This window comes from Castor canadensis, chromosome 2 (genome assembly GCF_047511655.1).
Source record: "Castor canadensis chromosome 2, mCasCan1.hap1v2, whole genome shotgun sequence".
Classification (NCBI taxonomy): Eukaryota; Metazoa; Chordata; class Mammalia; order Rodentia; family Castoridae; genus Castor; species Castor canadensis.
The window spans coordinates 1,929,285-1,956,805 of record NC_133387.1 but is presented as its reverse complement, the minus strand read 5'-3'; the positions used below and the strand labels follow the sequence as shown (position 1 = coordinate 1,956,805).

At 42.5% G+C, this 27,521-nt stretch overlaps 2 protein-coding genes across 7 annotated transcripts in view; one reads left to right on the top strand and one right to left on the bottom strand.

The window, feature by feature from the left end:
• Positions 1–14,561, top strand: part of Rnf32 (ring finger protein 32) — a 41,499-nt gene extending 26,938 nt beyond the window's left edge. For 4 of the 5 annotated variants that reach the window (XM_074059995.1, XM_074060010.1, XM_020161341.2 and 1 more), the window contains 2 exons: positions 4,518–4,685; positions 5,354–14,561. In XM_074059995.1, coding sequence (XP_073916096.1) covers positions 4,518–4,685; positions 5,354–5,605 — 420 coding nt within the window. In that variant the 3' untranslated portion in view covers positions 5,606–14,561. Of the gene's footprint in view, positions 1–4,517; positions 4,686–5,286 lie in introns of all 5 variants that reach the window. The other variant, XM_074060021.1, reaches the window with a different exon arrangement.
• Lmbr1 (limb development membrane protein 1) overlaps positions 12,619–27,521 on the bottom strand; it is a 146,277-nt gene continuing 131,374 nt past the window's right edge. Inside the window, exons 16-17 of one of the 2 annotated variants that reach the window (XM_074059981.1) lie at positions 18,527–18,688; positions 12,619–15,428 (exon numbers count right to left, since the gene is read on the bottom strand). In XM_074059981.1, coding sequence (XP_073916082.1) covers positions 15,343–15,428; positions 18,527–18,688 — 248 coding nt within the window. In that variant the 3' untranslated portion in view covers positions 12,619–15,342. The remainder of the gene's footprint in view (positions 15,429–18,526; positions 18,689–27,521) is intronic. The other variant, XM_074059987.1, reaches the window with a different exon arrangement.

Genomic DNA, 27,521 nt, shown 5'->3' with positions numbered 1-27,521 from the left:
ATGAGTGGGGCCTGACAGTGAAGCGGCCCTGGGCCTCTCATTTCTGCTGGCCTCGCTTTCAGTGGGAGCGCTTCAGGGATGTCACACTGAGAGAGGACATGCAGGCTTCATCCTGTGGTCAGAATTGAGAAGGGAACGGAGGACAGACACACCCGTGTGAAGCAGCCAAGACTAAGACTTTCCAGCTCTGAAGAAGATGCAAACCATCTGCCCAGGGAACCTCAATATGAGAAAAAAAAAAAAAAAGACATATAGTGAAGCGACTAAACACTGAACAGGACATGATCTCAGAAGCAGAGAAAAAGGACAGGGGACATTCAAAGGAACAGTTCTCAGACCACACAGATTTCTTAGGTGAAACCTAGAAGCCAGAATATCGAGAGGTCATCGTTGAAGTCTTAGAAAGGACAAAATGGTCAGCCTAGAATTCTATGTGCACCACATGAAAACTAGAGGCAAGAGGAAAATAAGGCCTCTACAAAATGTCATTAACAGATGCACTTCATGAAGAAAGAAAAAGGCCCTAGATGGGAAGCCTGAGGTAGAAACGACTTTAAAGTGGGTGGGAAGCCTCACAGACACTGATTCTGCTAACAAGGTAACAGTGCTTCCTCAAGTTATCAGAGATTTAGTTCACGACAAAAATGGAAAATCAAGGTAAAGTCCCCGATCCTGGTATTACTCCAGAGGATTAAGAATTCTGATGAACTATAGATTTTAATAACTTAAGTATGCATTTCTAGGGTGATAACCAAAAGAACAGTTTTTACCTTTAATGCAGTAATGAGAAAAAAATGCAATGGAGACTTCTAATTGAAGAACACATCTTTAAAGAAGAAAAAAGCTGGACGAGTAAGACACAGAACAGAGTGGACACAGTTTACCATGCACCAGTAACTACACAAACTCGACTCAATGCCTCAGTAAAAAAGCATGCAAATATACTACTGTGTGTGCGTGCACTGTGCGTACGTGTGCGTGAACAGTCATGCTTAGGCCTCACCCACCCGATGAAGCAGGTGCTCCTAGCCTGCAAGTGGTCAGTGTGTGGCACTTGTGCCTGCTCCCTGCATCCTTTTGCTCTGCCATCCCCAGGGTCTCAGAGACCATGTATATGGCCAGAATACTCAAGTGACAGTGACACAAACAATTTGCATTGGGAAGAACTATTTCACAAGCCCCTGCCCGGGCACGAGAATGGGAAGTGTGGTTTCCCGGTGAGATGCCTGCTTCTGCAGACAGTTCTAGGCTGTGGACAAATGAGCAGGAGAGCAGTGTGGTAGGCAGGTGTCATGGGACACCCTTTAAACAGATGATTCTCTTTCCATTGCTGTTAGTCTGTACAGTTTTGTTTTTAGTGCTGGGTCCTTGCCCCTACTCGGCAAGTGCTCTACCACTACCCACGTCGCCAGTCCCCATTGCTTTGAAAAGCAGCTGTTTGTTGGTGTGGCCCTGAATGACAGGGTGGCCACTCTTCATGACCTAGTCTCTTAAATTAGGTCTTCAGAGTCTGACCTGCGTGGTCACAAGCCACTTGTAGCTTTCGAGTCCTGGAAGTGAGGCCTTCCCACTCGAGCAGAGCTGTAACTAGCTGTATGGTGCATGGCGGGTTTCAAAGACATAACAGGGATACAGGGAGGTAAGTAACATCTGCTGTTAGCTCATGCACTTGGTAAATGTTGAAATAATTTGCATGCATGGGTGAACTAAAATTAATTTTGCCTTCTGGAAGCCTTTTTAAGGCGACTACTCGAAAGCTCAAGGTGGTCCACGTGGCTGCTGTGTTCTGTTGAAGGCCTAGCGCACCGCCCAGCCTGACTGCAGAAAGCCTCAGAGGCTTCATTGGCTGGAAGATCGTCTACGTGAGCGCACCATATGCCACCTGGAAATACTGCGAGAAAAATAATGAAATCAAACAGCCCTTCCCCCAAGCCCTCAGTAAACACCACTCCACCCACCAAGGCCCCGGTTCCTTCCGTCTTTTCTCGTGATTTCCTCAACAGCAAATGCGTTTCCTCCTTCGTGGAGAATTCAGGTCTTTGTAACATAATTGAAGTCCAGCCTGCCTGAGGAGACACTTCAAGCTCTGGAATCTTCTGTGGCCATGATCCCTCCTGTCCACCCAGGCAGAGACTGGTGGGAGACAGCAGAGAACAGCGGCTGGAAGCTGGGGAGGCAGAGCCGCGATGCCCCTGACAGAGGGCCTCCAGCCCAAGCAGGACCCGGAGGAGGTGGACCTGAAGATGGAACTCCTCATCTTCATGAGCCTGCTGCCATCACTGCACTTGTCTTAGAGAAATGCAACAGCTCTGAAGACCAGGCACCACACGTGGTGCTCAGTGGGATGAACCTGGCTCCAGCTTCTCCTCCTGTCTGCAAGTGATCAGGCCCAGATGGTGCAAGAGGTTCTGATCGACTGGGCCTGAAAATCCTACTTGTTATGGACAAGGTGGGCTGTGTGACCACCCTTCATGGCTAAACTGTAAACTACTGGGGAGAATGGAGGACGTCCTGGGGCCCCAGGGAGCTCTTACGCTGTGGTATTCAGCGTTGTGGCATGGGTGTAATTAGCAATAATGTGACTCCACTGTCCAACCTGTGTTGGTTTTAAGGGGATTGCGTGTGACATGTCACCATCTTGTCGGTCATTCCTGTCCTCACTTCTGTCCAGAGGGTATTTGTGAAGGGTCCCTGGCAAATCACTATGATCTGTGGGAGTCAGCACACAACCACAAAGACATTTAAGCACAGGACCATAGGTCTGTATTTTCAATAAATTTACCAACAAAGGGGGAAAAGTCATGTAGAACTTATGGGGAACGGGTTGGGATGAGCCAATAAAACCTGTGCAATTTTATGAGTAAAACAATACCATTTTGTTTTGTCTGAGAAAGGAGGATCTCACTGTGCAGCCCAGGCTGGCCTCAAACTTACGCTTCTCCTGCCTCAGCCTCCCAAGTGCTATGATTCCAGGAGCATGCCATCATCCCTGACTACAGTCCCATTTTAATTCAAAGCCTACCCAGTTTAAAGCATTAGCTGCTAATAACTACAATGACCTAAGACTGCCTGTGTGAGAATGGACAGTATGTTGAAGGTTGGGCCGGTACACAAGGAGGGTGCAATTCAGAGACCAGGGGAATCAAAGCAGACATGTCCAGGTTTGGGGCCTCAGTCAGAACAAGTCAGGAAAAAGCAGGCTGAGGTGTCAGAGGCGGGGCTGAAGTCAGCCACTGTTGCATCTTAACAGCTCTGAAGGGGAGCTGCGTGACTGCTCATTGCATAGGCACACACAGTCTTACTGATCACATGTGCACTAGTTCACGCCCAGTGCACCCATCATAGCACTGCATCCCTACCCAGTGTGCCCCATGCGGGCCGCTCCTGTTATGCCCTGAGGAGCAGACTGCATTCCTGCCACAACCCACCAGCGATCTTCCACTTAAGTCACTTGTCGTAAGACAACGCTTACTTTTCTAAATCTTTGTGTATCAAAAACATTCCTTTATAGAAAGAACTTGGTTTGGAGGATGCTAGAGATTGTATTTAAGGACAAAAGTTTTCAGAGCAAACTTTCTATAAACCTGAGGTAAATGTGAGATCTGCCTGTCTGTGCTAGCAGTGAAACAGCATTTTAAGCTAAGCCTTGAAGATCTTTCTGCAGCCAGGGCCAGGCAGCTGTCCATAAATTAACTGCATTTGCTTAGGAACTTTTTGAGGTCTTTAGGCAGTAGGGATTTTCAAGTTGTGGTCTTAGAAAGAAGTGAAAGAAGTGGAATAAATAAGCAAAATGGAGGCCACCATCTTTCTCTTGGATTTCTTTTCCTATGATTGCACTAAGTCTGCAGCCACAGTGGGAAGATGACTAGGAAAGAGCTATGAGCCAGCTCTGCTTGCTTAACACCTAGCACGAAGACCTGAAGTTGTGGCATAGGCCAAGGACAGGGTTCCTTTAAGACTAGAATAACTGGTGTCAGAGCAAGCTAACAGTGTGACTAACTGTAAAATCCTAATTCCTCTCTCCTCTCTACCTTTAATTTCAAATGCCAGGGTTTACAACCAAGCAAAGCCTTTTTTCTCCCTACCCTCCTAAATTCTTCAGCTGGAGCCCTGTAAATTAGACTAACAAAGGACAGACTAACGAGAAAGATATGCACCTTATTTGGTGGAACTGTCCTGTGTATGGGCACCGTCCTAAGGAAATGAAGACATGAAAAATAGCTAAGCCTAAGTGTACTGATGCTGGTATGGATGAAGGGTGGCAAGTCCTAGAAAGTGGCAGGACACAGTGAGCTGGGGCAGCTCCTTAGATTCCTCCCACGCCCCCTGCCCTCAGAGAGGAGGATGCTCCTCTCCTGGGATACAGGGAGGCCCCACTCACAGGAGGGCTTGTGGTGGGAGAATGGGTGGTCAGAGTCCCTCCTGCACTGGCCACCCTCAGGTTCCTTCAAGAAGGACTGTCCTATCTTCTAGGGGACCCCATGCTGGGCCTGAGTCTCTCCCTTTGTCCTGCTCAGTTCACGGAAGTCAGTCACCGCATATTGTGCTCATACGACACTGACCTAGAGGAGCTCTTTTCAGAAGTCGATCACTGCTTGGCCATAAACCGAAGCATTCTTCAGCAGTTGGATGAGAAGTGTGGCCGTGACATCACAGATGAGGACTGGGAGAAAATCCAAGTGCAGGTAGGCTTCGGCCCAGTGGCCAGGTCCATCCACCAAATTGACCACAGCCATGGGGTCTATAGGGGGAAGATGAAGGGCGCCTGGTGGGAGCTGCCCTGGCTGTGCCCACACTGTGGGGAACTCGTGAGAACCAGGGCCTTTTTCAGAGCACAGTAATGACTGCCAAGTTCCCTTCATTTTGAAATGGTTGAAATCCTGGTTGGGCGATACATTTGTGAAAGACCACACTTAGCCTTCCTGAAAGTCTCCTGTAACCCCAGCCCTCTTTGCATCTTCAGCCTCAGAAGGAAGGAGATCAGGACCCTGAGATGACTCAAGCCAAGACAGAGGGAAAACTTACTCAAAACATCACAAACTTAGGAAAATTTAAAAAGACATTTAGCGGTTAAATACAGCCAAGTATTTAGAATTTTTCTATTTTTCTTATTTAAGGAACCACGTGACTGTATCATTAACGCTCAGCATTTCAGAAAGTATTTTTGGTTTAAAATTGCAATCACCGGTGGGTTACTGTCCCTTTTCACGTTCACAAGAGTATGTGTCTCTGTGTGTATGTCAACTTATCAGTGCCACACATTTCCTTATAGAAGCTCTCAATTAGGTTTGAGTGACTCTAGTGCCATAGAGTCACCTCCAAGGACAAACTCCTGTCTGCGTCTATGCTGCAGGCCACTCACCGGGAGATCTACGAGTGCTCCATCTGCCTCACCCCGCTCTCACTCCATGGAGACTGCCGGCCACCGGCCACAGGGAGCAGCAGCAGCCAGCGTCCCCGGGCGACGGTCCTCCTGTCCTGCACACATCTGTTCCACCACACCTGCCTCCTGGCCTTGGAGGAGTTCTCCTTAGGAGACAGCTCTCCCTTCCACCTCTGTCCTCTCTGCCGCTCCTGCTACCAAAAGAAAATTCTTGAATGTTGAACTCATGTTTTGGAAAAGTCATTTAATTCTGAGGGGGAAGGAAAGCTTATCCTAATTTTGGATGAACTGTGAGTTCTAACTACACTTAGTACTAACGACAGTATAGCTCCTCTGCAGTAACATAACCTTGGTGACAATATACAGGCAATATAACCATATTTTAAAAGCTGACACCCAACCTGTCTATTTTTAGTCTTTATAAGAAACAAATCTCACATTCATGAGTTAATCACTTGAAGTAAATGAGAAATAGTGTTGCATAAACAACAGTGTCCGACCAGCAGGAAGGAAACTGGACATCAAGGTCCAGATGCATTCATAACACAAGTCCTACAACCTTACTTCTATGCAATAGATTATTGAGGGGAATGGATTATGAGAAGCCTATAAGAACTGGACCTAAGCACAGCTGTACTCAATGTTCTGCAGGCCAAGATTGGCACAGCCCCAGCTGCAGAAGAAGAAAATGCATAACAGCTGCTTTTCCTAAGTTGTTCATGTTCAGAGAGGTAGATTGCAGGTTCTTGTGACAATGTCACGCCCCTCCCCAAGATCTGCTGCTCCACCTTGTTTACCACTGGGTATGAAAGACTCACTGAAGGAGGACACAAGGCTTTTGGCTTTTTGATAGGGAAGGCTTTTGGATGTGGGAGGCTTTTTGGATGAAGGAGGGTCATTGGATGCAATGAGGCTTCTGGAAAAAGATGGGCTTTTTCATGGGGGGTTTTTGGCTGAAGGAAATTGCTGGAGGGAGATTGCTGAAGGGATAAAATGGATTGCTAAAGGGAGAATTGCTGAAAGGAAAAGGATTGCTGAAGGAGAACTGCTAAAGAGGGGTTGATAGAAAGTCTGCACCAAGAACTTTATACACAGGCTTTAGAAAAGCTAAGCTAAAGAAAAGCTAAGAGAAAACACGGGACAGAGCGAGTCTAAGGAAAGAGACTTTAAGGAACAGAAAAGAAGACTTTAGAAGTGAGGTTTTAAAGAATAGAAAGAAGAAAGACTTTAGAAGCAAGGTTTGAAAGAACTGTAAAGGAGTAAGGCCATAAAGAATAAAGAGAGAGAGAAGAAGCAATGAGGCTGCTGTGCATCTCCATCTGGGCTCCCAACACACTTGGCCCCAACTTTCTGTCTATCCTGCGTCCTTCCTGCATCTCCTGTTGCCGCCTAGTTAGGCCCAGTTAGGTTCAGTGGTAACAGGAGCAGGAGAAAGCTCGCTCCAGATTATTACGGCATTGGACACTCTGAATGTGAAAACTCAATAAAGAAAAGTCAGTGGCATTCAACGTCAGAACATGGCGAATCAAGTTTTAGTGACGGAGCTGCACGCTGCTGAGGCCACAGGAAAGACAGCTGTGAGAGTCCCCATCAGCCTTGACACTGATTCACTAGTGCAGTGGTCCCTCAGAACCAAGGGCACTGGATTCCAAAACCCACAGATGCTCGAGTCCCTGGCACAAGATAGTGCAATGTCTGCAGAGAACCTACGCACACCTTCCCTTACCCTTTAAATCGCCTCTAGGTTACATAAATGCTAATGTAAGCAGTTGTACCCTATTATTTAGGGAATAAGGACAAGCAAGGGAAAACACCCATACCTTTCACTACTGTTTTTTTGAGTATTTTAGATCCAGGGCTGGTTGAAGCCATAGATGCAGAGCCTGCAGGTAGAGAAGGCCTACTGAGGAGTTTGCTTATTTTCAGTTCCAGTCATGCTGCACTGGTGAGGCTGCCCTGGCTGCCAGAACAGATCAAACCTTCTAATAATACTTGTCAGCAGTGGGGTGAGGGAGGCTAGTGGGGAGGATGTCTACCCTGTGGGCCCTACATGCTCACGGCTCTTTCTGACAGCTTCTAGTCTCCTTGATCCTTAGTGTCCCCCAGGGAATCCATTCATCTGCTTGGGGAAGAGCAAGTGTTCAGACTGGTGGGGAAGCAGTGCCCATGTGAGCAGGCAGCTCAGCCTGGGCACAGGAGCAGTGGACAAGCACGCACCAGGGTCCACAACAGCCACTGCCCAATGCAAAAAGTGCTGACATTCATGTTTCTATTGATTTAACTTCATTTTAAAATAGTGCTCTGAAGCTGGGTGTGCTGGTGCATACCTGCAATCCCAGCATTCAAGGAGGCTTAGGCAGGAGGATCACAAGATCAAGGCCAGCCTGGTTACACAGAGTTGCAGGCCAGCCTGGGCTACGTAGCCAGACCCTGTCTCAAGTAAATGATAAACACAGGATGCTCTGCTTCATGATTTACATTGTACGTATGTGCACATATATACTTTGTGCATAAATGTGCACGTGTTGGGGTGTGCACACATTTAATGATGGGACATGCTGCTGCAACACCTGAAGACTAATTTGGAGAAGCTTTAAACAAATAGCAGGGGAGCTGCACCAGAGCACTTCTTCACACAGAAGGCACAAGTGGCAGAGCTGTGTCTCCCCATCCTGACGGGCACAGCGCAGGCATGCAGCAGGGGCCTGGGCGTTCTGACTGCACTGCCCCCACTCTGAACATGGAGGCAGGGCCGAGGCACATGGATCATTCCACGATGGCAAGCATCCGCAGAGGCCATGCCCGTGGCAGATCCTGCATTGCCGGACTTCTCGAGGCGTCTGTGAGCTTCTTTCATTCTTCAGGACACTCTGCTGAATTTGGCACACTATACTTCTGTGCACCCACATGCTTTGCGGACAGAGGAATTGGTGCTAGTTGACAAGAGGTCCTCAGGAAAGTGGGTGGGGACAGGTCTGCACTGGTCATGCTATGAGCATTGACAATCCCGTGAGTGTTTAGGGATAGATCTCATGCAGCCTGGGACAGTCAGTGACAAATCAGGGGATTTTGTCATGGAAGTGGCCTGGACTGCCATGTCTCCACAGGTGTAAGGAGCACAAGCTGCAACACAGAGAAGAAAAAGGCCTTCAGTGGAATGCCTGCTTCTCTGGACAATCTGAAGGTGACAGTCTCAGGCCATGTAGCAATGCAGATTTTTTTGCATAGCCACCTGATGCCTCTGACATATGGACGTAGGAGCTGAGTAAGGAAGGAAACCTGAGCTGGAGGGAGGGTGTGGAGGCCATAGGTGCCGGTTCCCTGCTCACTGCACTTCCTCTTCAGGTGGAGCAGTCGCTGCTGCGGTGAACTCACCCTGCCTCATTTCAGCAGGTCTCAGAGAAGCCTTGCAAGATGAAGCCAGCTCTCCTCATGACTTCTGTTTGGTCCTTAGTTCTCACAATTAACAGCCTGGGTTGAAGGCAGTGACAAAATGACTTTTAAGTCCAGGAAGAGAGGGCTTATGGGATGGGGGCATTACAACAATGAAGCGGGAGCCTGTAACTGCCAACTGCCAGGAGCCTTTAGGAGCCAAGTGAGCACACAGTGTTCGAATCAAAAAAAAGGGGGGGGGGGGTGGATTGTTATGAGACACTGACAGAGAGAAGGAATTTAACTCACTTGTCAAACTATAAACAACAAGAAAACAAAATGTGTGTGTTACCCGCTGTGTGTGTCCCACAGCGTGGTTTCATTCTGTGGACGGACATCTGCAATGATGTGTACATACAGCTGAACATCAATGCATAGAAAATGAAGAAACAGAAGATCTCAATGCTCTTTTTAAGACTTCACGAACACTGGTAAGAACTGATAGTTTCAGACCACAAAGAAGACCTGGATGGGCAAAGTGTGTGGCCACTGGGTTAAGGGCATAGGCTCCCCTTTGCTGGCCTCACCCCTTACCTTCACTGGGTGGCAAATCTTGACTGTGACCTTAATCCTGGGACCTTCTGTGACCAATGGTGATTCAGACAGATACTGTACCATGGATGGATGCATCCTCTTGTCCCTGGCCCCTTGCTGTGATAAGGACATGTCTAGGCAGCAGTGGGTTTGAGAGTAAGAGGTCCGGAGCAGAGCTGGCTCTGGCCAGCAGCCAGCTGTGACAAAGAGAAATAGTACAGGTGGGACCTGAAATGTCCTCTGGGTGCTGAGGGTACAGGAGTGACCAGAGGGGCCATGCAGGGAGAAGACCACACGGGTGCCTATTGTACAAACAGAGCAAGGCCAGTCAGGTCCCTGCAGCTGAGCACTGCCACCTTCCCATGCATGGCCTGAGGCCAGAAAGGCCACCATGCACGATAGTCTGCACAACCACTACCCACTCATTTCTGTGAGATTAATTCCAGCTCAAGCTATGACAGGCTATGAAAATGAGGAACCTATAAATAGGCTGCAGTTCGGTGTGAAATGCTCTGGCAATAGTGAGCTGGCAAGGGTGGTGGCTCAAGCGCCTGAACATACTCTACTGCAGCGAACTGCACGCTAGGAGTGAATTTTATGGTATGTGAATTACGTCTCAAAATAGAAGCAAAAATGGGTAAAAAAAATTATAATCTTGCAATAGGGAAGGCCTAAGTATGACACCAAGAAATTCATAGGAAACTAAATTTTGACATCAAAATTTAAAGTTCCCATACCAAAAAAAAGTTTGTGAACAAGTTAAAGAAAAAAAACTGAATGACCAGGAAAAAATATTTACATCAATAAGACAGTTAATATCCTTAACACAGATTTTTTCATAAAATAAGGAAATTAGGGAATACCAAAAGAAATGGGCTAAGTGTGTTTAACAATAATTCAAAAGAGCAGAAATACAAGTAGCTCCTAAAATAATAAAAAATGTGTCCCTCACAAGTTATTAAAAATACAAAGAAAAGTATTTGCCCGTCGGGGTCACGGTAAGAAAGACTGGTGAGCCCCACCTACTATGGCACAAAACTGAGAACAGGAGTCAGGAGTTGGAAACGAGCTACAGCCATCACCACAGAGCTGGCCACACATGGTGCTTACATGGAACATGTGTCCTCCAGAATGGCAGGTGGTGAGGGAAGGTGGGCACACACCAGGAAACAACCCTGTGGTAACACTGGCTCACCACATAGCACCACAGTGGCACACATTTAAGAACTTAGACAAGTAAGGGCAACGCTGTAATGATCCATCCAGTATTGCTGCCTTTCGTAGGGTAGGACTTGGTTGGTAATTCAAGGACAAAGCCACATAAGAAAACTGTAATACATGTTTGATAAATCTAGACCTCATGCTTCATCCAAGTAAGGCATGAGAAAGATGAAAAATTGAGACTCAAAATTGCTGTTTTGCCTATTTCAAGCTGTTAACCTAACAACACTGATCCAAAATCTTCATTGTAATTTAAGAAGCTATGATTTTAGAAAATTACAGCACATTAAATTTACCATATAATCCTACTATACCACTCAGGGCATATATCTGAAGAAATGTAAGTCAACATACAGTCAAAAACCTATCCACCCATATTTATAGCAGCACTATTCACAATAGCCAAGCTTTGGAAACAGACTAGGTGCCCATCAACCAATAAATGGATAAAGAAGATGTGGTGTATACACACAATGGAGTATTATTCAGCCGTAGAAGAAGAATGAAATGATGTCATTTACAGGAAAATGGATGGAACTAGACATCATCATGCTACGTGAAATAAGCCAGACTGAGAAGCCAATGCTATGTGTTCTCTCATATGCAGAATTTAGATCTTAAACATGAATGACAGGAATGTAAAACAGGTTCTGTTAGGGATGGGTAACAGCAGGAGAAGAGATTGAAAGGAGGGTAAATTTGGCCAAAGTACCTTACATACATGTATGGAAATAGAAATATGAGATCGTTAAAATTATTTTAAAAGGATGGAAGAGAAATAAGAGAGTAACGGAGGGGGTGAATTTGATCAAATTAGAAATGTCACAATGAAACCTTTATACACATGTCAGTACGTTTTTTTAAAAAATAAAGGTTTTCTGCTCGCTGCCTGAGTGACATCCTTGACACACATGGTGCCATAGTCAGTACTGGAGTGTGGCCACATTTTCAGTTACATTTCCAGCAGTGCAACAGGTAAATCACACCACAATGCTTTTGCTTCAGTGGTGTTTATAGCAATGAATTTTGTCTGAACAAAACTCACAAGCAAACAAACAAAGAAAAAAAGATCTCCATGTTAGTTCTTCTTTCAAACCAAATTCCAAAGTTATGTTTTTCAAACTGAAATTTTGCCATCCATTTGTAAGTCAGGAAGTAACTTAGTGGTTTGTGTCTAGTACTTTAAGACAACAGGAAATGCCAGCGTGCATCACACGCTGTAGTGGGCGACAATGCTACTTTTAGTTAAGTTTTTCTTTACAGAAGTGCAGTGTGCGTAAGTGGAATTGCTCTAACTGGGGACAAAACGCCCCCGGTCTGCACAGGCCTTTGCTGTCAGGGAACAAGACAAATGCCAATTGCGCTCAATCAGCAGAGCTCTGCGCGAAGCTGCCCAGACCCCAGGTGGGAGTTGCCAGGCACTTCTATGGAGAAGATAGTGCAACCAAACAAATCCAAGCAGCTTGAACAATTAAATGACAGAAAACCCATGCTTCCGTCTACTGATGCTGCATTTCAGTTGCAAAGAAACTGATCTACCAGTAAGTCCACAATGAAAAGAGAGTGAAAATATCCAATTCCTCCTCTGTCAACACGTCACCAGAGTGATTATTGCCCTTTACAAAACAGAAATGGAAGTAGCCTTTAAATACCCTTTTGTTTTAACCATAATGGTATTTAAGACTAAATATGTGTGTGTGCTTGTAAAACCAAATATGACATTACTTTTTTGTAAAAAGTTTAATTTCTAAGACATAAAAGTCACACTAAGAGTTATCTCTGGGAAACAAAGACCAACAATTTGTAAACAAAACAACCTATAGACAAAAATTTACCAGTGTGTCCAGACGTTGTGTTTAAAAGTAGCATACCAGGTTTTTAAGTTTAAAAAGTCAGTACTGTGTTTACATTTGCATTTTTTAAAACCTTATAATTTGCCTATTTGCATTAAGTATTATGCTAACCATATGCAAGTACAGGGGGGGGGGGGGCCCTGGCGCTGTTAAGTCGTTACTGAAGCTGCAGGGACAGCCAACAGCACTATCTCAGGTAGCACTGTCGCACGTGCCACTGACATGGGTGAAAGACCCAACAGAAAGGTTTCACTCTGACCCACCAGCCAGCTCCCCAGAGCAGCAAGTCAAGGACCCAACAGGTATGTGCACACAGTTTCACATAAAGTCTCACATTTAGAGCAGGTCTATCTTTACATAGAATGTACATAAAGCTACGTAAATATTAAATCTAAGAAATATTCTGGAAAATCAGTAAAAACCAATATAAATGTTATACTCTATAAAATTTGTAGTTGTAAAATAATTTGTTTAAATACTGCAAAACTGTTTATGATAAGAACCCATGAAGTCCCTCTCAACAAACTCTTGACTCCAGTGCTTATGCCCTTTGCGGCGGAAGCTCAGGGGAGAGGCCAGGAAGGCCGCGTGTGACGTGATAACACCACGGTGCAGCCCCGTGCAGTCGGAAGAAAGACAGCAGCTCCGTAACTGCCTGTGAGCATTTGCAATGCTGTCTTCTGGGCCTATCCGTCTTCTCTTTCTTAGACACAACTGCAATACAAGGAAGGCTCCTAAAAGTGCCTGTCCTTCCCAGCACTCAGCATGCAGCCTCAGTGTGTGCCAAGTGCTTCTGTGGGTGCCTCACAAGCTGGCCTCCAACACGTGTCCCATGCAGAACCTGCCCCTGGTATGGACCTCTCGCTCCACAGGAGTCTCTGAGGTTTGTGACTAGGACCAGAGCCTCACAGGGTGTTGATTCTGCAGCACATCAACAACCAAGGGAATTGAGACTCAAGGTGACAGTGAGTACCTTCCACTCAATGCTCAGCCTCTGCTTCCACGGCAGTAAAGGTGCATCATCTCATAAGTGCTATAGGATTAAGCACTCGTTTTCCTAAGCTTACTGCCCAGACCTGGCCTGAGTCCTCAGATGGAAAGGAACTTTCAAATGAATAAAAAATTGAGACAGACATTATAAACCTTATTATTCCAATAAAACTTTTCAGGCATCCTACAAATACTCAGGAACTATCTTTGGATATGTCCTAAATGTGTAAGTTGAAGGTAATTTTGTATGCTCCTGAGTCTCTTTCTCTCATTGGTCTGCTCAAAGTATGGATTCCAAGTTCCAATAAAAATCAAACCTTGCAATTAATGCTAAAGTAACATAATTAACAGTGACATTTTCATTAATTTTCTAGACAATTCTGCATGGATTATACACTAAGTAAGAAACCCACCAAGTGGGAGGTGCACAGTGTCACTGGGAACCAAAACATGAACGTTCTTCTATTTTAAAACTAAACTGCATTTACTTAATTATTTATTTTTGGTGGTACTGAGGTTTGAACTCAGGGCCTCATTCTTGCTAGGCAGATGCTCTCCCTGCCGCCTGAGCCACTCCACAGCCCCTACACTGCATTTGAAAACATGAGACACTCAGAAGAAAATGTAAAGGTATAAATAAAGGAGTCATATACTCAGTGGAGCCTATTTTGCTTCTAAGTAAAATTTTTATGTCAAAATAGATACAGCCTATTTTCAAAAATTTCTCCAAAAAACCCTCTAAACTCAACAAGAGATTGCCATACCCACAGCACACAGGACACACACATTCACAGGTTGCACAGTTGTGCGCTGCTGTGGGCAAGTGCATGACCTTGTGGTCTGCGTGCACAGCTATGGGTGTCCCGTCCTCACGAAGGTAACACAAGGCATATGTTCGTGGTTTTCACACAGCAGACCTAAGAGTTGGGAAACCATCCCAACAATTATTTACAACTTAATAACCCAATGATTATCAGATCATACTACCCTGCAAACCTATTCTTACATGGAGAACAATGACCTTGGGATCTCTGGGCATTAAACGGGTAACTTTTGTAAGTTGGAGGCTTAAACTGGCATATAAAAAGTACCCAGAGCCTGAAGAGCAAAGACGGAGTTTCTACCACTCGGCACTTATATTTCCATAAGCATCACAAACACAGCGGATTAAGTCATCTTTGAAAAAAAATGCTTTTAAAAAGTGTTGTACATAGAGCCTATAAGGCAAAATCTCAGTTACGAGTGTGCTCAACACTGGCAACGAGGTTGTGAGAGGTAATGCTGAGTTACATACACACACACTGTCCCTTAACTGTGCTCATATGACATTTCCTAAGACATTGCTTGGCTTCCCACCAAGGCTCAGGTTTTAAACGAATTTAGTACTCTTCCCTTGGCTCAAAGTCTGACAAATATTATGTAACATAAATCAGAAACTATGCTTTTGTTTTTCTAAGGAAATAGAAAATATTAGTGCCAATACTACAGTTCCCGTGCAATAATGGCCAGTTTGTCCAGAATGGGAAAACTGCAAGTCCTGTGGCATGACACCTTCCAGACCTCCCCCTGGCAGAACAGAACATAGCACAGCTTCAAGCAAAGCTTTGGGAAGGTTCTGAGTTTGCCCTTTCTAACATGTTTCATGTCGGTTGAGAATTTCTATCTGGATGGCTGTTGCTGACAGGAGCACACATCTGCAGACAGAGTGCTTTTTCCACCATGCCTAAGACTCTGCATGTAACTGCAACTATGGGGTCACCCAAAAGTTCACCTTAAAAAAGAAGTTCAGCAATAGCCAAGTTCTTAGTGGGTTTGGCAGCCCAGGCTCTAAACATGAGCCACGGTCAGGATGAAAGCGCTCTGGGTGCAGGAATGCCATGAGTTTGGAGGCCCAGGCTCTTGCTTGCAGAATGGTGCCAGCTGTGGGTCTCACAGTGCTTTCTGATGCCCATTTGCAGAAGGTTTTGTTGTTTCTGAATCCCTTGAAGTGTTTGATAAGTGAAGTTTATGAAGCCCTGCAGAAAAATTATGACAATGGTAAAAAATGACATATTGTTGAGTGGTCGGGCAAGGGACGGGGTGATGGGGACAGGACATTTATGAGGCAGAATGTGTGGTTTTATGTGGAAGTTGTGATACGCTGGCCAAACATCCCACTGGCATCTCTGTCTGGAGATGGCCTCTACTGAAGACATTTGCCTGGCAGAGGCCATGCCCCTTCCAGGACAGCAGCCTCCAGTGACAGAGAGATGGTGGGGGAACTCTTTACTCAGTGAGCTCTGAAGGGTCATCCACAGTCATCATTGTGCCCACTATGGCATTGAAGCAAATTTCCCTCACCTTCCACCATAAACCACCGGCAAGCTTATTCCCCTCCCAAAGTGTGCTTTCCAGGGAGCCTAACCTGGGGCACATACGTTCCCAGTTCTGTTTAAAAACGGACATGCATAGGCAGGAAAATGTGGGGAAGGATATACCAAATTATGATGAATGTAATCAAAAAGAAAAGCAATGGGAAAAATTACCAAAAAGGAGAGAAATAAATGGCCAAGGAACAAACTGAATATAAAATTACTTCATTGCTCAAAGGCATTTTATGGAATACAAAACCATCACGTTTCAGTTCCATTAGCTTCCCTCTGTTCATACTGCACTTACTTCCACAACACAGCTGACTTATGGGACAGCACTGGGCCCTCCCAGGAAGGAAAGCAGAAGAGAAGCTCATGTGGCGCTAAGGCTCAGTCATACACTCTGCTCAGAATGAGATGCAGGGACATCGAAGAGGACTTGGAGCACCTCTACAGGTGGGAACAATTTCCATGAGGCTTAGACCTTTATGACCTCAAAAACAACTGGAAAAGACTTTTTCCTTCTAAGATTCCAGGTAGTAATCTTTCTGACTCCTAGGAAGTTTTATATCACTCCTAAACCAATACAGTGCTCCAAAATGTAAATTTTCTGTCACCGACAAAAAAACGAAAAAAAAAATTTTAACTCTGTTTCTCTATGATTGAATGGGGAGGAAAAAAATGGTCCTGGTCCCAGGAACAGCCAAACCAGTGAGTGACCAGAGGAGGTCCAGCTGCTGGAGATGAGAAGTGCATTAAAGCAAGGCTTGTCAGGAAGGGGACCTAAGGAAAAGGGCCAGTGAGGCACTCATTGGCTACACTGAAATGAAACCAAACTTTTTTTTAAGTGCTGAGGCTCAAACCCAGTACCTTGTGCATGCTAGGTAAGCATGCTACCCCTGAGCTACAACCCTGGCCCCAGAACCAGACTTTTAAACAGAAGTCTGGACTGAAGTCACTTCTAAAACATGGGTGCAACATAGGTCATGCATTGTGAAAAAGTGCAATGTCCCTCTTCTGCACACTGCTGCAGAAACAATCTCCTCCCATCAAGAATACTAAAGAAGGAAAGGAAAAAAGGACATGGTTAAACTCTAGAATCAAATTATGAGTCTTAGAGAAGTCATACTGCAGATCTCAGATTACTTGAATTGCATATACTTAAAGAACAACTTTTTCTACACATAATTTGTTCCCATAGAGCACCCCCAAAGTAGAACCGAAACATTTGGAAAGAAAAGTAAACCTATCTGTTAGATAGTTTTATACAACTCGGTAACTCCACTGCTGCTTCTGGTCAAAGAGCTGACACAACACATTAAGAACTTTTGGGGTTTGAAAGCAGAGTCTCATGCTTGCTAGGCAAGCATTCTACCACTTAAGCAACTCTGCCAGCCCTTTCCTGTGTTGGTCACTTTCGAGATAGGGTCTCGTGAACTACTTGCCCAGACTAGCCTTGAACTACAATCCTCCTGATCTCTGCCTCCTGAGTAGCTAGAATTACAGACATGAGCCACCAGTGCCTGACCACATAAGGCCTTTGACCTCAGGTGAGGTTACATTTATTACTTTAATAAAGACTTCCTTCCATAGCAAAATAATACCCAGAATACCTAACTCAAATGCTGAAGGTACTGCAATTCATTTACACCCACTGAGTTAGTACATGGCAGGTGATAATTTACCTCTGAGATTATGGCTAGCTAATCACGCTGACATTATAACACGTTTGTTAAGTTTTAACATTAGACATATGAATGAGAGTTTTTAATTTGGCCAGATGTAGCTTTTTCCTTTCAGGCTGATATTCCAATCAGTTATCCCCTCACGGCATATTCAAAGTAAAATACACAGGGATTGATAATCTGAACATTTTCTTCTTCCCAAAGGCTATCTTTTCAAATATCAAGGTTGGAAAGTGTTGGTGGTAGGAGAAGCTTTTCTGCTGCTCATACAGCTTAAGTCATCTGGCAATGGACCTTAATGAGTCAATCAATCTGAAAGAACACTGAAACACACAGTGGAATGCTGTCCACTCAGATACACTAAGGTGCTAATGCAAGGATTCTCTCTAACTCTCTACAAAAAAAATCACTGCCTTTCCCTTCTTCTCTTAGGAAACTACATACCCCAATCCTGCCTGAGTCAGTTTACAGGGTCCTGGTAGTGTTAAGCATAAAACTTGAAATGTTTTTAGCATTAATGTGGAAGTAAGCATGAACAATATATTCATAGATTATGGCAGTTTTGAATACCACCACAATGCATGGGATTTAAAAATACATGATAATGAATCCCCTCTTTCTATCAGTGCCAAGAATGCTAACATTTTAATCCTGAATTATCTGGCTTTTAATTGTAGAGAATTGAGGGTTTCCCTGATAACTGCAAAACCCAAGCCTCAAAAAAAGAAAAAAAAAAAAAAACTTTAACAAATAGTAAAAGGCACAATAGTGAAAGCCTTCAGTGACTTGTCATCCTCAGCACCATCGTCATAAGAACAGAGCAGCTCGTGGGATGTGCCAGGCCCCATGCCAAGGCCTCAAAGGTAGCATTTGATTCAGTCAGCACATGCTCCCCCAAGGAAGCCACTTCACTGACAAAAACTAAGTTCAGTACTGTGACTACGCAAGCTATAAGTGATAAGTGGTAGGTCAACAACTGTACTTCAAAAGTTGTACTCATTCAGAAACCGACTTAAGATGAGCTCAAAAGTCAAAAACATTGATTAGCAGAAAGAGAAATATAAACGTCAGGATTACCTAGGGCCTTGAACAGTTCTTCTCGCACAGCAGAGGTGAATTTTCTGACCAAGCACAATGTTGTAACAATGGCAAAGAGCAAATTGTAAGATAATACGATATAGAAGTTTCCCAGCCAATTAAACCTTCCAAAGTCTCCAAGTAGATCAAACCTGGTGATTCCTGTTAAAAATAAATACAAGAGCCCTTAATAAAATCAGGCAAGACAGATTCATATTTGTTACAAAATACAGGACAAATTGGATCAGATTCCTTGGACTTTCACAGTAGTTTGTGGGCTGCTCTGAGGAATGACCCCAAAGGAATAACCGTACAACTGTCACCTAGCAGGTGACCTCAAGCCAGCCTGGACCTGCTTCACATACATGCCAGTCACTTGTGTGAGATGAACAAGAGGCTGGCCCAGGTGCCTACATTAAAGAGTCAGCTGCTATGCCTGCGCAGGGAGGACAGTGACTCGTGCAGAATGGCTGTACCTGGTGACAGGAAGCTGAGCAAGTCCTCACCTAGCCCCACTGATGCCCAAAAGTCACCTCCACAGAGAGGCCTCCTCCACTTCCTAAAGCAGTAGGACCTCAGTGGGCTCTACCTAATTACACTCCTTCATAGCACACACTACCCGAATCCTTTTTCCTTTTTAGCTTATTTACTAATTTTCCCTACTCATTCCATAACAACGACTTTGTTCCACTCTTATAATCCCAAGACCCAAAGGCTTTACATATTTTTAATATTTATTACAAGAATGAATAAATAAGATCTTTTCCTTCCATAACAACCACTGGTAATCTGAATTTAATGTGATAGGCTTTAAAAGGCCAAAGCTGGAAATGCAGGAGGGGTTACATCATACACATTTAAAAACAACTTAAGATATTCTATTCGGTGAGCATGTGTTGAAAGTCAAATACTTAGCAGAAAGAATATGTGAGAGGTAGGATTTTTCTGACTACAGATAGGTAAATAAATCCCATCATTCAGGTAGTCAATTTAGTGAGAGATGATAGGATTGTAAACAGTCTCTGAGGAAGAAATTGAAGAGGTAGGTGGGGGCCATATAAAATTTAACAACAAAGAATTACAAGAAATAATAAAAACTTACTGTAGGATTGAATGAACCCAAGCATATAACTGCTATGTTACAGGTAAATAAAGGACTTATGGTGGTTTTAAGATACCTTTGATTCAATCACATCACCAACTAACTTTTGAATTTGACCCTCCGTCCTGTCTCAACTTCTACCATCTACTGTAGAAAGCTTCACAGAGCAGCTTACAGAGGAGGGAAAATCTCTGCAGTCACTCCTACTTGGGAACAATGCATGTGAATTTGAAAGACAATACCAAAATGTCTGTAAGAAAAGTAATGGAAACATGGGCTAAAATCTTTCAAATCCCAAGAAACAGAAATGCAGATAAAGAATTCATAGGTTTACTTTTAAAAGTAATCAGTGACTTCAGAGAGAACTTAGATAGTTAAATGACGTTAGGAAATCAACTCAAGACTGGAGTAAGAAAGTCAGCAGCAACGATGAAAAATTCAGCAAGGAAACTGACATTCTGAAAAAAATAAAAGATGTAAATGTTGAAAATGAAAAGCTCAAAAAAAAAAAACAACAAACACACAGTGGAAAACTTACCAGCAGACCAGACCAAGCAGAAGACAGAATGTTAGGTCTTAAAGTAATATCAATGGAATATTACACTCAAGCAGCAATAAAGGAAAAACATAAACAAGTATTACCACAACCTGCAAGAATACTGGGGCATGATTAAGAGACCAAAACTAAGACTCTATGGGGTTGAAGGAGAAGCTAAGACACAATAAAGGCACAGAAAATACATTCAATCAAATTATAGCACAAAATTAAATCTTGGGACAGATATGAACAACTGGAGGCATTTAGAACCCCAAATATACATGATTGATTAGGAAAAGCTCTCTGTGCCATATAATAGTTAAAATGCCAAGATTAAAGAATAAAGGATATTGATAAAGAGTAAACAATATTGAAATACATTGCATCTGTGTATGAAGATAGTTTAACAAAATGCATTGAAAGCTGTTGAATAACAGGGGAGCAGGATGACAAAGAAAGAGTTAAGCAATGGGGGGGTCAATCTGATTAAACTGATACATGTGTGAAATATCAAGAAGCCCCCTTGAGGCAAACACAACAAGGGGATTGGACTATGAGCACATGATAAAAGCGAGAGCACACAAGGGAGGGGTGAGGATAGGTAAGACACCTAAAAAACTAGCTAGCATTTGTTGCCCTTAACGCAGAGAAACTAAAGCAGATACCTTAAAGCAACTGAGGCCAATAGGAAAAGGGGACCAGGAACTAGAGAAAAGGTTAGATCAAAAAGAATTAACCTAGAAGGTAACACCCACACACAGGAAATCAATGTGAGTCAATGCCCTGTATAGCTATCCTTATCTCAACCAGCAAAACCCCTTGTTCCTTCCTATTATTGCTTATACTCTCTCTACAACAAAATTAGAGATAAGGGCAAAATAGTTTCTGCTGGGTATTGAGGGGGGGAGCGGGAGGGGGTGGAGTGGGTGGTAAGGGAGGGGGTGGGGGCAGGGGGGAGAAATGAACCAAGCCTTGTATGCACATATGAATAATAAAAGAAAAATGAAAAAAAAAAAAAAAAAAAAAAAAAAAGAAGCCCCCTTGAGCAATCAATATATACTTAAAAATGAAGGACAGGAAGGTAAACCAGGTCCTGCCTGGGGGGAAAACACCAGTGGGAGGGAGAAGGTAAATTGAACAGGTAAAGGAAAGCAAATATGGTCAGTACACAGTGCACTTCGAATATTTGTATGAAAACAGAAAAATGAAATCTGCTGAAATTGTTCTAAGGAGGGGGAGGGATGGAGGAGGAGGATGAGGGAGAAGGATGGAGGGGGTGAATCTAAGATACATTATAAGCACATATGTAAATGTCACAATGAAACCACACTGTACATCTTATATATGCTAATAAGAAAAAGAAAGCACATTAATAGAAAGTTGCAAGAGAAAAATGCCAACTTACAAAGGCAAACATGTCACAATTATCTCAGACCTCTCAGCAAAAACCCTAACAGCCAGGAAAGAATGGAATGATTTATTTTAAGCACTGAAAGAAAATAACGGTCAACCAAGATTACCAAATACAGCAAAGGACTTCGAACTCAATGGAGAAATAAAGACTCTTTGAGACAACCCTGAGCTGAGCACTGCCAAAGGTGGAATGCTATCCCGCAGGAGGAAGAGTGGCAGTCAGAAATGACAGCCTAGGAAAGAATAAGTTTCCTTAGATGAGGAGATGAACACATGAGAATTAGGAAATGATTAGGCATGTTCAACTTGGCAAACCAGCAAAATCCTAAAATGAATAAGGGGAAAGAAAGGAGTAAACAGCACTTGAATTAACCAGAAAAAAACATCAACAAAATTACAGGAGTCAGGCCAGAAAACACATGAAAAAATGCTCACCATCTCTAGCAGTAAAGGAAATGCAAATTAAAGCCACGCTAAGATTCCACCTCACCCCTGTTAGAATAGCCATCATCAGCAACACCACCAACAACAGGTGTTGGCGAGGATGCGGGGAAAAAGGAACCCTCTTACACTGCTGGTGGGAATGTAGACTAGTACAACCACTCTGGAAAAAAATTTGGAGGCTACTTAAAAAGCTGGACATTGATCTACCATTTGATCCAGCAATACCACTCTTGGGGATAAACCCAAAAGACTGTTACTCCAGAGGCACCTGCACATCCATGTTTATTGCGGCACTATTCACAATAGCCAAGTTATGGAAACAGCCAAGATGCCCCAGCACTGACGAATGGATTAAGAAAATGTGGTATCTATACACAATGGAATTGTATGCAGCCATGAAGAAGAACGAAATGTTATCATTCGCTGGTAAATGGATGGAATTGGAGAGCATCATTCTGAGTGAGGTTAGCCTGGCTCAAAAAACCAAAAATCGTATGTTCTCCCTCATATGCGGACATTAGATCAAGGGCAAACACAACAAGGGGATTGGACTTTGAGCACATGATAAAAGCGAGACCACACAAGGGAGGGGTGAGGATAGGTAAGACACCTAAAAAACTAGCATTTGTTGCCCTTAACGCAGAGAAACTAAAGCAGATACCTTAAAAGCAACTGAGGCCAATAGGAGAAGGGGAACAGGTACCAGAGAAAAGGTTAGATCAAAAAGAATTAACCTAGAAGGTAACACCCACGCACAGGAAATCAATGTGAGTCAGTGCCCTGTATAGCTATCCTTATCTCAACCAGCAAAAACCCTTGTTCCTTCCTATTATTGCTTAGACTCTCTCTTCAACAAAATTAGAGATAAGGGCAAAATAGTTTCTGCTGGGTATTGGGGGGGGGAGGGAGGGGGGGGAGTGGGTGGTAAGGGAGGGGGTGGGGGCAGGGGGGAGAAATGACCCAAGCCTTGTATGCACATATGAATAATAAAAGAAAAATGAAAATAAATAAATAAATAAAAGTTACCTTTAAAAAAAAAAAAATTACAGGAGTCAGCAAATAGTTACAAAAAATAACCCTAAGGGTAAATGGTCTTAACTCTTCAACCAAAACCATAGACAGTCCTCATGGATTAAAAAATAAGATCCAACTGTTGTCTAAAAGAAACAAACTTCACAGGCAAAGAGATTAAAAGTGAAAGAACAGGAAACAACTTACCAAGAAAGCAGAAGTCAAAAGCAAGCAGGAGTAGCTTGCTGACAAGTTAGAATTCAAGTAAAATTAGAGGGAAAAAGTCACTACACACTAATAAGGGGACAATCCATCAAGAAGATGTAGTATTTGTAATATATTTATATATTTGCAGCGAGTGTTGGTGTGCTCAATTTCATAAGACAAACACTTCAACACTTCTAGATATACAGGGACAGGTACCAGTGGGTGAGTTCAATACTTACTGCTTACTAACAGAGAGATCATTCAGACAAAAAACAAATATGATACCTTAAAGTTAAACTGAACCATAGATCAAATGGACTTAATAGATATCTACAGAGTATTCTACCAAACACCTGCAGAATACATATTTTTCTCAACATCACATGAAACTTCCTCCAAAGTAAGTAACTTTTTAGACCACAAAGACAAAAGCTCTGAAACAATCTGTTTTATCTTACCAAATCACAATAGAATAAAATTATAAATCAATAGCAAAAGAAACAGTAACTATACAAACAACATGGCAATTGAAAAACACAATGGAATGATCAGAGGGTTATTGAAGAAACCAGAATGGAAGTTAAGAAATCCCTAGAATCAAATGAAAATGAAAATGAAAACACAACTTAGCTGAACCTTTGGGATCTGAGATAGGCAGGTATAAAAGGAAGTTTAGGCTATTGGTGGCTACATTTAAAGGTCTCAAAAAAATAACCTAATAATGTACCCTCAATGTCTTAGAAAAACAAAACACAAAAGTAGTAGATGGAGAGTAATAATAAATATCAGAATGGAAATTACTGAAATGGAGACCAAAATAACAATACAAAGTAACAATGAAATAAAGAGTTGGTTCTTTGAAAAGATAAAAGCCGGGCAGCAGTAGCTCATACTTATAATCCTAGCTACCTAAGAGGTGGAGATCAGGAGGATCATGGTTTGGAGCCAATTCAAGGAAATAGTTTAAGAAACCCTATCGTGAAAATATCCAACACAAAGGAGGGTGGGTGGAGTGACTCAAGTGGTAGAGCACCTGTCTTTTCAAAAAAAAAAAGATAAAGATAAACAAGACTGACAAACCCTTAGCCAAATTAACCAAAAGAAAGAGAGAACCAAATTGATAAAAATTAGACATGAAAAAGGGGATATTACAACAAATATCAATGAAATCCAGAAGATCATTAGGGAATACTTTGAAAACTTACACTACAATAAACAGGAAAACCTAGAAGAAATGCATATATTTCTAGACATGTATGACCTAATAACATTGGAGAAATAGGATACAAACCACTTAAAGAGACCTATAATGAGCAATGAGATTGAAACAATTAACAAAAAAAAATCTACCAACAAAGAAAAGCCCAAGACCAGACAGATTCATGACTGAATTCTCTCAAATCTTTATAACCAAAAAAAAAAAAAAAAAAAACCCAAAAAACTAACACCAATGCTGCTCAAATTATTCCATAAAACAGAAAGAGAAAGAATGCTACCAAACTCATTCTATGTGGTCAGAATTACCCTGACACCAAAACCAGATAAGGGCAAAACAAATAAACAAATATATGGACCAATTTCCTTGAGGAACACAGATGCAAAAATCCACAATCAAATATGCAAATCAAATTCAGTAACATTAGAAAGACCATGTGCCATGATCAACCTGGTTTCATTCCAAGGATGCAAGGATGGTTCGATACATGCAAATTAATAAGCATAACACACACACAAATAGAACAAAGGAAAAAAAACACATGAAAATCTCAATAGATTCACAAAAGCCATTGAAAAATTCAAAATCTTGTTATGATGACAGCACTTGATGACACGAGGAATAGATGGAACTTACCTCAGCAAAGTAAAAGCAACATAATAGAAATTAATATTCTACATTGTTCTAAATGGGGAAAAACTGAAAGCATTTCCTCTAAAATCAGGAATGGGACAAGGGTATCTATTCTTCCCCGTCTTATTCAATATAGTGCTTAGCCAGAGCAACAAGGTAAGAGAAAAATAAAAGGGATACAAATAGGAAAGGAAAAAATACCCCTGTTTGCAGATGACACAATCTTATACTGAAAAGACCCTTAAAGACTCCAAGTCTCTGATGTAACACTGTACCAAAGTAGCAAGAATGAAAACTAACATGCAAAAACCAACACCACTTCTACAAACCAGTAACACGCTGAAAGAAATCAGAAAAACAATCCCACTCACAGCAGCCTCAAAGAAATAAACAGTAGTAAACTTAACTGGGAGTAAAAGCCTCTACAGTGAAAAGTGTAACACACTGAAGAAATGAATTGGAGAAGACACTAATAGACAGAAAGACTTTCCATGTTAAGGATCAGCAGAATTAAAGTTGTGAAAATGGTTATATTACCAAAAGCTATCTGCGTATTCAACATAATACCCATTAAAATTCCAAAGGCATCTTCACAGAAATAGAAAAAATATCCAAAACTTCATATGGAAACACAAAAGACCCCAATAGCCAAAGCAATCCTGAAAGGTTAGATCAAAAAGAATTAACCTAGAAGGTAACACCCACGCACAGGAAATCAATGTGAGTCAATGCCCTGTATAGCTATCCTTATCTCAACCAGCAAAAACCCTTGTCCCTTCCTATTATTGCTTATACTCTCTCTACAACAAAATTAGAAATAAGGGCAAAATAGTTTCTGCTGGGTATTGGGGGGGGAGAGGGAGGGGGCGGAGTGGGTGGTAAGGGAGGGGGTGGGGGCAGGGGGGAGAAATGACCCAAGCCTTGTATGCACATATGAATAATAAAAGAAAAATGAAAAAAAAAAAAAAAAAAAGCAATCCTGAGCAAAAAGAGCGATGCTAGAAGTATCACAATACCTGTCCTCAAATTGTACTACAGAGCCATAGTAACAAAGACCACATGGTACTGGCACAAAAATATACACATGTTTAATGTAATGGAAGACCCAGAAATAAGCCCACACATCTACAGACATTTGATCTTTGAAAATGGTGCCAAAAACATGCACTGTAGAAAAGACAGCCTCTTCAACAAATGGGAAGACAGGACATCCACTAGTAGAAGACTGACACTAAACCCCTAACTCTTACCCTGTACAAAAAGCAATTCAAATGGGATCACAGAATTTAATGGAGGATGGGAAACTTTGAAACTAATACAAGAGAAATTCTTCAAGATGTAGGCATAGGCAATGACTTCCTGAATAGCACCCCAATAGCTCAGGAAATAAGAGTAATAATTGAATTATATCAAATTAAAAAGCCTTTCCACAGCAAAGTAAACAAATACCAGAGTGAAGAGACAGCCTATAGAATGGGAGAGAAATCTTTGCCAGCTGTCCATACAACAGGAGTTAAATATTCAGAATCTATGAAGAACTCAAAAATTCAAACCCCAAAGACAAATAATCCAATTAATAAATGGGCAAATGAACTGAACAGATGATTCTCAAAAGAAGTACAAATGGCCAATAAATACATGAAGAAATGTTTGATATCCTTAGCCAGAAAGGAAAAGTAAATCAAAACAACACTGAGATTCCATCTCACCCTATTCAGAATGATAGTCATCAAGGAAACAAATAACAAATGCTGGTGAGGATGTGGGGAGCAGAACCTTTACACACTCTTGGTGGAAGGTAAACTAGTGCATCCACTATAGAAATCAGTACTATGACCCACCATATGATCCTGCTGAACCACGCCCAGGCATATATCCAAAGTCAGTACACAATAGAGATACCTGCACACCCAAATTTATAGCAGCACTATTCACAACAGCCAAAATATGAAATTAGCCTAGGTACCCATTAACCAGTGAATGGATAGGAGTGGATAAGGAAAACATGGGCTATATACACCTTGGAGTATTATTCAGCCACAAGAAGAATGAATCATCATTTGAGGAGACTGAATGAAACAGAAGATCACCATGCTAAGTGAGATAAACCAGACTCAGAAAGACAAACACCATGTTCTCTCATATGTGCAATGGTGACCTAAAAAAAGTGTGTGTATAAACATCTACACCTACATGTAGCTATCCAGCTGTCTATGTATAATATGAATGTAAAAGGGGGACTTTTATTTGGGGGGTGGGAAGCAGTACAGTGGGAAAGGGAAGGAGAGGGTAATGAGAGAGTGAATATGATGGAAATACATTATGCATTGTATGAAACCCATTAAATAATGTTTTAAAAAGTTGTAATAATAATACAAAGTCTAGTGTTTTCTTTACACAGTTGAATGAGTGACTTTAAGAACCTGAACAG